Raw genomic sequence first — 13,894 nt, forward strand, 5'->3', positions numbered from 1 at the left:
GCTTTGGTCAGGTTGGATGAATCTGGCCATTACCTATATAGCTTTTAGCAAAAAATATGTATGTTTCCAGAAAGTGTAATCTAATTCTGAGTGTCTTGGAGAATCATAGCAGAACATGAAATATTTCTTTATTTACAAGTTCATAACTTTTTCCTTCCCCCAACAGAGGCTGCTATTGACCCCCCTAACACACCTGACAGTGAAGCTCTGTTTACGAGACTGCGCAATCCAAGCACAGGCAAGTTTGGGAATTGTGACATGGGTCTGTTAATGTTCTGGCTGATTCCTTCCATCACCAAAATATTCATGTTTTGCAAGCTGAAATAATGATGATAGTGTAAGTCCTGTGTGCCAAAGATATTGCTGGTGTTGCCAGATAGTTAATACTATGCAAACATTTAGGATTTCTTTTATAATTTTAATTGGTTGAACTGTTTATTCATCAGGATTATTGGCAGCACAAAAAAAAAGAAGTGTAATTTGAGTTTTGTTTTTAAGTTGATTAGTTTGGGGGAATTTTCAGTGTAGGGAGTTGAACTTGGGCACTTTTTTTTTAAATCCAAATTTAGGGTTTAGCTATTCAACTCGGGCTATAAAATAAATAATCAGAGTTAGGAAAAGGTGACTCAATTATAGTTACCAAACTTTCTGAGTCTTTATTATTTTTAAATCTAATTTTCTTCTTTCCTTGGTCCAGATAGTATATCTCTTTTCTTATTAATAGATGATGAGACACTTTGAATTAGAAACACATTGGAAGGACCAACTAATGCTGGCAGTTTAATGACCCTCTCTCCATCCCACAAACAATCACTTTCTTTAGTCAGATTACCCTTTTTGTCAAGCGATGTAGTAATTGCAGTATTACATACAGCAACAAAAACTTGCAGTAAACCTAGGTTAGGTTTAACATATTTTGTTTGAAAAATCTGGTTTGTGTTTTTTTCATGCTATTTTGTGTTATTATCTGGTTCTTGTTATTATCTCTTTTCATAAGCTTATTTGTTTTGTATAGAATTAAGCTGTATGTTTTGTTTTAAAATTCACTGTTCATATTCACTTATGTTTGTAACAGAAGTCTTTGCATACTTTTTAATATCACAGTATATTAATTTCTACTTGTTCTTGAAAGAGGTTAATAATTTAAAACACTAGATGCAAAATATGAGATCATCTATTGTCATGGTACCTTTTTTTAGATTGTTCAGAAATTACAGAAAAATATATGACCACAGGTATTTTCTACTTGCTGTATTATACTCGTTTTGTGATTTATGTTTGCAAAAGCATTGCTATTAATTTGTGTTTTGCTGTGGAGGAAAAGATCTGTTTAGTTCATAGAATCAGAGATCTTGGGAAAGGTTTCTAGGGAAAACCTGAAGTGCAGTGATTTGACCAAAAGCCTGGGTGTGTTCCTTTAGAATTTACAGAAGTTTACTTATGGATTTGCCTAAACCTTCAGTTATGTAGCCTATTAGAAGAAGAGGGTTTAAAAATGGAAGGATTGAAAATACCCTCTTAATGTCTTTTCCTTACATTTGGGTTTAGTAGATGAATTGTTGATGCCAGATATGGTATAATAACCCACTGAAGGACTCAGCACTATAGAATTCATGCTATATACTTTCTTAAACAAAAGTACTCATGGTCCTTTTTATAGACAGGAAAAAAGGACAAGGACCCTTTTCTATCCTTTACAGAGAAGGCAGAGTAGGGTTTCAGCCTGCACTTCAGAAGTAAGACAAGAACCAGCAAAGTGCTGAACTAAAGGAAGGGGAAATCAAGCCCACACCGCTTGGGTTGGGCAGCCAACAGAAGCTGTCAAGTTGGGAGCAAAGCTGCCCTAGGTTCGCCCTCTGGCCCCTGGAGTTTCTCTCTAGTGACACTGGTGGGAAGCCTGTGCTGACCTTTTAAAATAAGAGAATAAATTCAGGAGCTAAAATTAGTAGGGATGCTCCCTTTCCCAGCATTCCCCATCTCTCCACTGCATTTGGCCAGTGTGCGCGCTGGTGGGAGTCTTAAATTGTGCGGTGAGCACTTCGGGGAGCAGCTGGACATCCAGCACTGATGAGACCATGGAGTTGCCTCTCCATTGAGAAGCACGTGGTAATGATGGAAACCTCTGCTCTCCCTTCCATCTACTCTTCACTCCTCCTCCCCTCCCCAAAAGAAAAATGATGATCAGAGAATTGAAACTGTACCCTTAGGTGAGGTTAAACATCTGGACAGCCTTTTGGATAAAGAGGGAGAAAAAGCATAATCAGTCTTTCCTGTGATGAGAGGTGTCTGCCTTTTTTATCTGGCCTTCCTCGGCATCTGGGGTCTCCAGAGCCCGCAAGCAGCACTGCCAACATCAGCTTGCAGGGGCCTGCACAGAGACTTTTTTTTGAGCCAGCCCATGATCTGCAGGTGAGTGCTGCTTTTATGAGCAGGACTGCCATGTTGCAGTTGCTCACGTCTTACCCCATCTTCTTCATTTTTCTCAGTGGAGATGAGTCAAGCCAACAGACTTAACACGCCAATTTATAGTGATGTCTTCTGTAGTTCTGGTGTCTTCCTGTTTTAGATATGGATAATGCCAATCCTGTTTGCAGCATCTCCATTGTCTCCAGAACTCGTGTGAAATACCACACAGGTGGCCTAAAACAAAGCTTCTCCCCCCACCCCCAATAATGACACAGATGGACACTTTGAAGCAACTTCTTTCAGCTACTTTCTTCTCCCCAGACTAAAACATCTGCAGTGCATTTCAGTGGATATTCAAAAATTATTTCAAATTGTCACTTGAAGGTTTGAGGATTTTGTTTCCCCTACTGCTGAGTTTGGTATCTCGAGACTGGCCTGAGGAAGGGAGGAGAAGTTTTCTTGTTATCCACCTCCCCTTTAGTACAGACAAAAGCTAATTCCGTGTGTGATTTTGATTTGGGTTTGGATCAAAGGCTTTGTGTTGTAAGATGCACTATTCACACATCTTATTTATTGATTCAAATTCAGTTTGGTTTATAGAGCTGGTAAACGAACATCTGTATATAATAGTTTTCTTTGTCTGAGCTTTCTTTGTAGTGAGTTTATGTAGAATGCGTGTATGATTTTGTGTGTGTGTGTATAAGGCACATTCTCCCGACGTATTGGGTATTCTTTTGATTTTTCTGAAAGCTTACAAACACAAACCAGATTTCTTTTCAACAGGGGAAGCAACTCTTTACTTATTCAATAGTGGTGCACAGCAGCTGTTTGAAGTAAAATGTTTTCAAGAGGAGTATCATTCCTGGTTTATAGGTCAGACGGTTGAACAAGGTGAGCAATATAACGTATCCTTTCCCCAACTGTAACTAATGTTCAAGCTCAGACTTTCTCCCTGTCTTATAATAAATTTACAGGTGTTTCTCCTACTTGTTGAGGCATGTTGCATCACTTCCCCACCTTCTGACACACTCATTTACCATCTGGACTTAACCAAGGCTGGGGGCTTTGTGGTCTCCCTTTAAAAGGCTGCCTTTGGCAGTGTCAATTAGACAGATGTTCATTTGTCTTTTTTGGTGGGGGGAAGAGTCACTCAATTGAATTTAAACTGAAATGCCATAAAGTACTTAGCTTGCCTTGTCAATCAAACCAGCAAATTCTTCATGTAAGTATAATATATTTTATTCTAGGGGAAAGAAAAGAGACTGCATGGCCTGAGCCATGTAAGCAGAGCAGTATGTTAGAGCTCCAAGCATTACAATGTGTGTCCTTGCTTTTGACTACTCTAGTGTCTTGTGTGAGTTTTGGGATCTTAAGATGGGGCTGTTGTCTGAAGGTGCCATTTCAGAGTTTAGGTACATAGAGCAAGCGATAGGTATTCATTCAGGAGGCAAAACTTGATTTGTTTTGTCCTTTTGTTGACTAGAAAAGACCTTTTATAATAACAAATAAAATCAACTCCACCAGAGGTGTGCCTCCTTTAATGGCAATATCCCAAAGCGTGTGTTAACTTTTCAATGTCCTTTGCAGGTGCATTTAGCAATGCAAGTGGTATGTCTGCGAGCTTTGCCTTGCTCCATCTGGGGGTGAGCCAAGAGACTGGCTCTGCTCTCTGCTCCCAATTATGACCACATTATACTCTCCCTCTCCCTCTATTTTGGCCTTGGGAAATAGTTGCCCTCAGGAGTCATCACCGTAACTTTTCTTTAAGAGATACAGGGGAAAAATTGTTCCTGAATGTTAGGGCTGTTGCATCTCAGAAATGCTCAGGGGAAGAACAGAATGCTAAAGCTGCGTGTTTGCAGTTAAAGCAAATGATCTACATACCTGCAAGGAAGGGCAGAAGGCTTTGTAACCTACAGTGTGTCTGTGCACTGGAGGTGCCATGGAGAGCGTTTACGCAGGAGCTTTGGGAAAGGGGCTCGTGCCTTTTTCTTCCAGTTTTATTAGCAAAACCTTCAGGTTTGTGAGTAAGAAATTTGGGTGCTTTCTTTGCGAATGGATGTGTAGTTGAGTTTGAGAACATGCTTTGCCTGATCCTTGTCCAGGGACTATATCATCTTGTGGTCATGGACTTCATACATGCGAGTATAAGTGAGTTCACAAACTCACAGCTGGAGAAAAACTTCAGCCCGAATGCCCTAGACTCTCTTGATTTTGCTTGTATGTGCTCATGTGTATCAGCTCATCCCACACGCTCCGTGCCATATGTTCTTCTGTTTAAACTAGGCGTTAGACCCACTTTGGGAGGGTCAGCATCACTGTTTTTGCTTTTGGTTTCATGTCAACTTGTCATCAATTGTTGGGTCTCATTAGTGCCCTTCCTTCATGTTGTATCATTTGCAATTTTGTGCATTTATATGAAAAGCCAGGCTAAGCCACTGTCCTGCATTGAGCTCCGTATGGGCAGAGGTGTCTGTTTCAATGGGAGACCAGGGCCTTTCCTGTCTGCAGTTTTGAACACACAAAGCTGCAATTTCTGATCTATTTCAGTTTGTTTTGTTCTGTTGTGAAACCGCATGGACATTCTGCACTCGCAGATGATATCTCTTGCCTTTGTAAAGCAGGCAGAGGCAGCTCTAACTGAGCAAACTCTCGGAATTATTTTTTCTATTATGTCTTCTGCCAGAACAGCATTGGTTGCCCAGTATTTGGGGTGGAGTATACAGGGCAGGATGGATGTCCCAAAGCAAGGGGCTGTTATGCCCAGTTCTGCCAAGAGAGGGCAGCTTTAATTTTGCAGTTTTTAATATAGCCCAGGCAAAACTGAGTAAGTATGTTTGAAGCCAGAAAACCCGCAGCAGAGCTGACAATTTGAGCTCTCTCTGCATTTTTAATATCAAGTCACAATTACTCTTTTCCCTTCTATTTTCTTGATATATTGAAATGTTTTATGTTTAAAAAATTCCTCCTACCCACACCCCTGAGAAACATCCTTTCAAAAAAAGAAAAAAAGAGAGATTAAACAAAATACTTGTGCTTCATGCTGCTAAATGTTCCTTTACGTGTCTCACTTAGATGGGCGTCTACTGTTTGTGACACCGATGGATCCCTTGTTTCTGATACTTTATTATCTTATAAAGGCATACAAAGAGGTAAGCATGCTTTATTTTTTCACTGGAATTCTTAGGTGAAAATGTTATTTCTGACTTCATTTTCTGCAGAAGGTAATTTAGTTTTATAAAGAGGAAAGAGGTACTTCGTGTTATGGGAAGTTTAGTTTGTGTTTAGAACAGAGGTCCACCACAGAGTTATTTTTGTTTCCACCAACTTTTCTTAATCAGTAAATTATGTGCAAGGAGTCGCCTCACAGTCTGAACAAATATTAATCCTCCCTGTAAGAGAAGGATGTCTCTTTTGTCCTTTTGTGAGAGCCTATCCAACAGAATATTGGATTTAAAGTGATCAGATGTGATCAAAAAGGAAAACCCAAAACTGCTGCTACTTCTGCTGCCTCAGTAGATGATTCATTTTGGGGAAGAGAGAAAGAAAGGATGCTCTGGGTACCAAAAGAAAGATTTGGATGTTATGGGGAAGGAAGAAGTAACATTTCTGTGGCAGATTGATCCTCGAAGGAAAAGTTGCCTTTTTAGAAACCGTATTTGTAGAGATCATTTATCACGGAATGCCAAAGCAATGATCAAGTATCCAGAAGATAGATAATTGATAAGTTGCTTTATCATGAATGTTGCAAAACCTCATGTAAATTTAAGAAGTATCTCAAAAGTCATAGGCAATGCTTTTGATTTACTGATTATAATCTTCTGCCTTTGAACAAAAGGGCATAAAAGAAAATGTCAATGTCGATCCTTGTTTCCTATTTGATGAAGGCAGTAGTTTCACTTTATGCATCCTAAGAGCTTTTTTTTCTAAGAACATTTCTTATAAGGTTGCTTGCTATTTTCTGCTTTCAGTTGCAAGTAGAGAATGCAGGAAAATATTTTTTATATGCTGGACAAATAGAGTCCTGTTACAGACTTGTAATAGTAATCTATTGCTCTATAATTATTTTAAATCTTTTTATGACATAGGGTATGCAAATGTGTTCTGTATTTCTGTGCTCTATTCAGAGTGGCCCATGAGAAGTAATTTCATAGCGGTAGTTTAGCTGTTTCTCTGCATACTATATTCTACCAAACTTAAGTTATGGAAATAGTAAATCCCCTCTGTCTCTAAGATAGAGTGCTGAGGAACACTAAGGAAGGACAAGGAAGAGCGTTGCTGCTCTTTCTGTGCCTGGAAAGAGTCTTGTGTGGCTCATTGCTTCCTAAGTACCAGGTTCTGGAAGGGTTTTCACAGAATCACAGACTGGTTGAGGTTGGAAGGGACCTCTAGTCTCAGCCCCCTGCTCAAGCAGGGACACCTAGAGCATGTAAGGCCAGGCATAGTGCCAGATAAGGGCACAGAGCTGCTCTGGGTACCAAACCAGGACAAACAGTTTCCTGCAGTGCTGTGCACAAAGTATCATGTTCTGCAGTAAAAGGAAGTCGCCAGTAGAAATGTTGCCTGCTTGTCCCTGTGCAGAGCCAGCTTCTGTCCCGCAGGCTTTCTTGGCTTATGCTCTGTGCACAGCGTGAGCGTTGGCTGCATTGCCTCAGGACACAAGTGCAGGTAAGTTTTCCACAGGTTACAAGAGTTGATTACAGCTTTACTGCTGCCTCTTACAACCGTCCTTTTGCCTCTCTAATTTTGTCTTTTCTTCTTCCTCAGGAAAAAGATAAAATCCTTTTTGTTTTGCTTTTTACCTGATTTAACTGTGAATGGTTGTTTTTATTAGGCCTCTGACTGTCTAGTAGAAGGATTGATTAATGATGAAAGCAATTTACCCACGTGGTTTTTTTCATGCTCATCGGCGTAGTGGTTTCACCCTTGGCTCGCTGAAGCCGGGTGCTCTGTCAGAATGGAGAGCTCACTGGGTCTCTACTGATGAGCTAAAGGGTCTTTGCAAGAGGAGGGCTGCTCGTGGTGCCAAACGGTCCTCAATGATTATGCATTATTTGGCAACAGCAGGATTTGTTTGATGGTTCTGTCATGTATGGGACTATTTAGGTTCTGCCAGAATCACTTTATATCCATACTCTGGCCAAACTGGAATTGACTTTGCAGAGGTGAAAGGTTAATACTGTGTTCCAGAAGGTGCCCTTCTGCTTTGAGATTTATCTTTATGGAGGGAAAAGCAAGATTTGCATGGAAGTTATAATGCTGGGTTTAATCCAGCAGGTTTTGGTCTAAAACACTATTGGCACACGCCAACTACTGTGTCTTCTGTCATCTTCCAAAAAAATCCCCTGTGCTTCACATTAGTTTTTCCACATATTGTTTTAAATTTGAGCTTTTAAGTGCATTAATTGGAGAGTTCAGCATTTTACAGGTATTTACTGGTTTGAAATAAATATTTATAGTTGCTTTGTAATCATTTTCTGAATGTGTCATGTGGTACCATTTGAAATATGACCTTCTCTAAATACTTTACTTTAAAGCTATGACTACTGCATACATCTATATGCACACACACATATATATTTATATACATATGGCTTAACAGCCATAGTCTTAGCTTAGTCTTAGTCTGTTGTTATTTATGATAATGCTTTTAGAATCCTTTTGATGTTTTTTTTTTTTTTTCAGAATGGAAAGTTTCAGCCTCTGGATCAAGTTGTGCTAGACTCTGAGTATCCCTACTGCTCATGGTTGCTGAAGTGTACAGATGTTAAACAGTACATACATCATGTAACAGAAGAAAAAGGTAAAAAAATAAAAATAAAAAGGAAAAAAATGAGTTTATTAGTTCCACTAACTCCTGGTGGAGAAGAAGTACTTCTGGAAGATGGTTAATTCATCTATCTTAATCAGCTTTCTCAGATTCGGAAGGATCATCATTTGAAGGGTATCTTTCCCTCAGATGATTATGGGCAGAGCAACCACTGCTATGGTTAGGTGGGGTGAATCTCCTGCTGTTGTCATGTACACAGCGCCATTTTTCAGGATGGAACAGTACTGTAAAAACAGAAGCTTTTGCTTAAACCTGTTCATTGTAAATGAGATACGTGAATCTCAGATTATCTGCTGTAGCTCTAAATTAGTTCTGCAGTCCCGTTGCATGGTGTGGTATAAAAATGATAAACTGGCCAGAGTTGACTTCTTAGGCCTTAATGTATATGCTGTGAATTTTCCTTGCCTTGTGCTGAAAGTTGCACCACTGTGAATTCTTTCTTTAGGATAGGATGATCTAATGAGGAAGAAGTGAAGAGAAGGGTGAATATGCTGCTGAGAAAGGCAAGCAGTTTTCTAGCTTAGCATAATTCAGCATTGTGGACATAATTCAGCATTGTGTAATTTGGTATGTGTTCAAGGACTTAGTTTTCTTAAAATAAGAACCTTGCTTGGGATATATAAATGTGTATGAAAGAACCTAGGTGTAAGAAGGTAGTTAGGTATCAATTCTATACTTTTTGCCCTCAACCTTTGTCCAGAGTTCCCTTTGCTGTAGAGTTTTTTATGTTATTTGAGCACAATGTATGTATGACCTTTAGGGAAGAGAAAAGAGCGTTACGTGGTTTTTGCAGCTTGGCAGACCTGTATAAGATGGAAGACTTCAGTTTTTATAGAGCATTGTCTGTCTTGTACCGGCTTCCCAATAGTGAATGGAAATCTAGCTGTACAGGAAGGGGTACAGGAGTCTGAGAACATGGAATCTCTGTGGCGTTTCCTTTTACTCCTCTACCACCAAGTGAAAACAAGACAACTCTCTGACCCTTTCATTTGTAGGGCTGCTGTAAGGGGTTGAGGTGAACAGACTAGAAGCCAGAGATGTTAGGGATTTGCATTCACAAAGTGCTCAGCCCTTGTCACTGCTATCTACGAGAAGAAATGCTTAGGTGTTCTCCTACAGCTAACTGGAAAGTGACTGAGTCAGGCTGTTGGAAGAACAAACACCCTGATAAGAAGTAAAAGACCGTTTATTGCTGCATAAAACGTTAACATGGAGAGATGTGAGTTTTCCCTGAAGGATTTAGATGCATGCATTTATTCTTTTCCTGTATTAAGTGGTTCATATGGGGTAATGTGAAACAGAATAGAACATGTTCCCGTATTAATGATCATGTTTATGTTTATATTTAAAGCTGAGTAGGACATTTGTGCAGCAAAACAGTTATTATATTTTGCTGGGGCTGGGTTAGCTGGCATGGTGTGCTGCTGGGCTATGCCGGGATTTCCAAAGGATCTTCAGAAAGCATTAAGTTGTGGTCAGTATCACTGGGAGGAAGCAACCCTTTTCTTAACATGACTTATTTATGACTTTTGAGAAGGTTTATCTGAGATGCATCTGTAGCCTCTTTCTGCTTTTGCCTTCCTGTAAAGTGCTAAATGTTTCCATTAGAAATGAATAGTAAAGTTGTAGGCAATTGCTGTCCCTGCAACTTGTCTGATATTACCTAAGGAGCTAAGGGTTGGGGCTGGGCTACTAATGTTGTGCTCACCAACCTGAGAAGGTGAAAAACCTTCCTGTTGAGTTGAGGAGCTCAAACAGGGCAAGGCCAGAAATTTCCTTCTGGAGGGGCATTTCCTATGAACAAGGGGCCTGTCTTTGGGCAATGTTTAAATTTTCCTCTTGATACCAAAGGAAAAATGTTTTAAATAGCAGTCTTTGCCATAGAGAAGGTCTTGCATCCTGTTCTAACTTCTGTATCCATTCTGGATATCACATTGGCAGCTGTAATCCACCAGAGCATCCTGTAAAAGTGCACTCCGCTAGACAACTGCAAATGCCTCGCCTCTTGATTTTATTTTTTGCTTGTTGTTTTTAAAAACACTTATAAGCCTGGGTTGTCATTTCGACCACTGATACTAACCATTCAATAAATTATTTTTACTTCCTGTTCTTTGTTTTGAGGTGTAATATAAAAAGTGCTATTGACATTAATATTATACACACTTATAAACTCTGTCTGTATACAATGTTCCTCAATGCTCCTGAACATGTACCTGGTATTTTTTGTCTTGCTTGGGTTTGGTTTGGGATGAAGTACCAGAAATGTATCTTGTTCTTTAGATTTTTTTTTCAAATATTTTAAAACACCAGGATTATTGTTACGCAGCAACCTTGTTGAAACTTGGCTATCGTGCATAAATCACCCTTCTGTTCAATCAACATCCCTCTGATATTCTCTTGTCTGTTGTTACCTGTAAAAAATATCCACTTTTTCAAGAATACTTGCACTTTTCTAGCTGTATGACCTGTTGTCTGTCTTGTAAGTTTGTTTAAGGCTTGCAGTTCCAGGGCAAGCAGTGTCTGTTGGGCTGGGTCTTCCGCAGCTCTGATCTGTTTGGCAGAACCTAACAACATAATTACCTAACTCTTAATTTAATCTCAGGACATTTGACATCTGTATAACAAATGCTTGCCCTAGAGCACTCAAGAGTTTACACTTAGTAGATCAGCAGAAAGTCCACCTTCTCTGACCTCTGTGTTGAAGAATCTTGAAAATTCATTTTGCTGGATAAAATTCCCATCTACCTGCGGTAGTAGTTGGGGAAAGGGTGTGTTCCAGCTGGCTAAAGCTGGGTGAAGCAGGTTGTTTGCTAATAAATTCAAATTCAGGGTAGTGAGTAGAACGGAGAAGGTTTAAGAAAAGGGTTATGAACTCCGGTTCGAGAGTGTTATTCTTTGTTTCATTTTGCAAGGCAAAAATTGTGCTATGATCTTGTCTGATGTGATTAACATGAAGAGCCAAGAAAACTTACCTGATTAGAATAACTAAGTAATATTGCCAAGCTTGTATTCCCAGAAGGTAGGAAAAAAGGGGCCATATGAGTTTCTGGGTTATGGAAAACACTGAGAAAATGGATGTTAAAATGTGCTTTAGGCAGTTTGCTAAACAATACATCAGGGAAACTTTCAAGTCTACATAGCGATTACCCGATCGCTGAACATATTATTTAATTGTAGAACCACTTATATTCCATCTGTATTTCTCAAACCCAATCTTTCCAGATGTCTCAGACCAGTTTTATAGGCACCAGACACATTAGGGAACAAAAGGCTTTCCAATATATACTTGTATTATCAAACATAGTCGCTAACTCTCACCAATATCAAATGTGCATCACATGTTAAATCCACGTTCCAATATTGAATCCTTTTGTCAGCAGTTTGTGACTTTCATAACTCACTTTAATTCTTCAGAGGTCTCAAATATTGTCAGTTTCTAGAGTTTAATAGTCAAAACTGTCAAGCACACAAAATATTTTCAAACAAAGTGATCTCCGAAGGGTTTGGTGTAATTATTTTTCACATGTTTTAATGAAAATGGCTTCACAGTTCTGCATTTCCTTTCCCTAACCGAGTCACTCTGAATCATGCCGTTGTGGGGGAGTCTGCCTGGGAATCTGGACTAGAGCTGCTTTTCAGCACGGCCTGGGGGATGGTGGCAGGAGGATGTCCCTTTCTCGAACTTTCTCAGATAAGGGAGGAATCCGTGAATCGTACTCACTGTTCTTGGACAGCATTAGCTCTTTGAGAAGCAGGTTCACGTATCCAGAGTCTCTCCCCCGTTTTCTCTGCTGCGTTTCTTTCAGAACTGTGGCTGCAGCCAGCTGTGTCACAGCTAATTACTTTACCTGCAACTCATCAGCTTCATGAAGCAAAGTTTATTAATATTTTTTTTCCTTTTTTTGCTCTGAAGAATTTTTGCTTTTTACTCTCCTACAACCATTGAGATGGATTTGAACTTTATCTTGTGTGCAGCCTTTCCCAGCCTCTTCATTCCCCCTGTCATGCGTACACAAAGAGTGCATAATAGTTAGATATTTGTATGCAATTTGAAAGAGCCAAAATAAAACCCAAAGAAGGAAATGCTGAAGGAATCATAAATAATGTGTTGTTGATTGTTTGCAAAAGAAAGAAACTTTGTGAACCCAGTGCTGGAATATGAAATTGGATCAGTAAATGACGTGAAACAGATGTAGGTATTTATGGGAATAGTGTACAAGAGATTAAAACTTACTGAAATACCTGTTTGAAGAACAAGATTGAATCACAGTGGGCTCTAAAATCTCCTAGGTAGTCTTATTAACATTCCATTCCATTTCCAAAATGTAGCAGTCTATGAATTCATACTTAATATTTTTATCATGAATTTTCTATGAGCCTTTGTATTTTTTTTCTCCTTTGCCTCAGCATCCTGAGCTCACATACCTCCAAATAACTGATCACATGTGAACAGCCAATGTTTGTGGTACCCTGGTTATCACAGGGGAAACACTTTCTGAAATTCTTATATCATCACATTAATTTACGTTGCTCAATAAATCATAAATGAATCCTCTACTTCCTCCCACAAGGAATGTGTTTCACTATTTTGAATTCTGGGTTTTCTTCTGACATTTTATTAAACCATGTAAAGGAGGTTGGAAGTGAATGCTTTGCTGTAGTCACCCTGTGAAGTGAGTTGGGGGAGTTGATAGGAAAGGGGATTATTGAAAGGGCAGGTGGTTTATCTTCACTAACCATCTCTGTCTTGGCCCCATTACCAAGGGCCTGGAATTCATAAAGTAAAGATTTAAGACTTTTATTTTGTTTCTTTTTATTATTTTTAAGCAGTCATGGACTCAGCCTTTTATGCAACAAACTGGATAGCTAAAATGACCAGTCTGGTGATACAAGGCAGCAAGGTCTGACAAACGACAAAATCTTGAGAAGAGTCTTTATGCAGCCTAGGATTGCATTTGTATATAAAAAGTATGTACTTCGATGGATTAGAGCTTAGTAAGAGAATTTTTAAGTTGTTCTAACTTGTGAATATCAGCTCAGTCTCAGTCACAATATTTTTGAAACTTATTACCCTGATATCAAACAGGTGCCAGCCACAATTTAACTTCCATGCTATATTTGCATCTTACAAGGTTTTAAATGCATTGAAAATGCAAAATAACCCACTTATTACTTTTCTTCCTTCTATTTGTTTTATCTCAGAGATTGGCAGTCAGAAATTTCACAGATACAGTCAAGAGAAGACATTGAAGTGGTTAAAGAAAAAGGTATTGTGATTTTCTTTTGCTTTAAAATTAGCTTTTTGTTCAAAATGAAAATGCTTATTAAGTTGTCCATGCTGTATATGAGTCACGTAGCATGTCTCAGGTCAAGGTCCAGGCCCCATCCATGGACAGACACTGCATTAAAGCTGTTGAGCTTGGGAATGTGAATCCTGGTGCAGTCTGTGCTTTGACATAAAGGAGATGAATTTAATATATTGCCTTTTATGGACTTATAGGAATACGTCATAGCTGTGATAAGGGACAAATAATAAGAATCAAACTGAGGCATTGAGATATCTTCTTTTGCAACGAAAACTTTAGTATTTGTATTTGAACAGGCAACTGTTTGCCTTGTTGACAACCCCTTGTTCTGCCGGTAGTTTGTGGTCAGATC

At 39.1% G+C, this 13,894-nt stretch overlaps 1 protein-coding gene across 1 annotated transcript in view; it reads left to right on the forward strand.

Annotated features, from left to right (window-relative positions):
• RNASEH2B (ribonuclease H2 subunit B) overlaps window positions 1–13,894 on the forward strand; it is a 38,744-nt gene that overhangs the window by 13,389 nt on the left and 11,461 nt on the right. Inside the window, exons 2-6 of the mRNA XM_088522303.1 lie at window positions 167–238; window positions 3,190–3,297; window positions 5,482–5,558; window positions 8,092–8,209; window positions 13,439–13,503. Coding sequence (XP_088378429.1) covers window positions 167–238; window positions 3,190–3,297; window positions 5,482–5,558; window positions 8,092–8,209; window positions 13,439–13,503 — 440 coding nt within the window. The remainder of the gene's footprint in view (window positions 1–166; window positions 239–3,189; window positions 3,298–5,481; window positions 5,559–8,091; window positions 8,210–13,438; window positions 13,504–13,894) is intronic.

Source organism: Tinamus guttatus, unplaced genomic scaffold (genome assembly GCF_059628265.1).
Source record: "Tinamus guttatus ecotype Peru unplaced genomic scaffold, ASM5962826v1 Tinamus_guttatus_pri_ptg000150l, whole genome shotgun sequence".
NCBI classification, from domain to species: Eukaryota; Metazoa; Chordata; class Aves; order Tinamiformes; family Tinamidae; genus Tinamus; species Tinamus guttatus.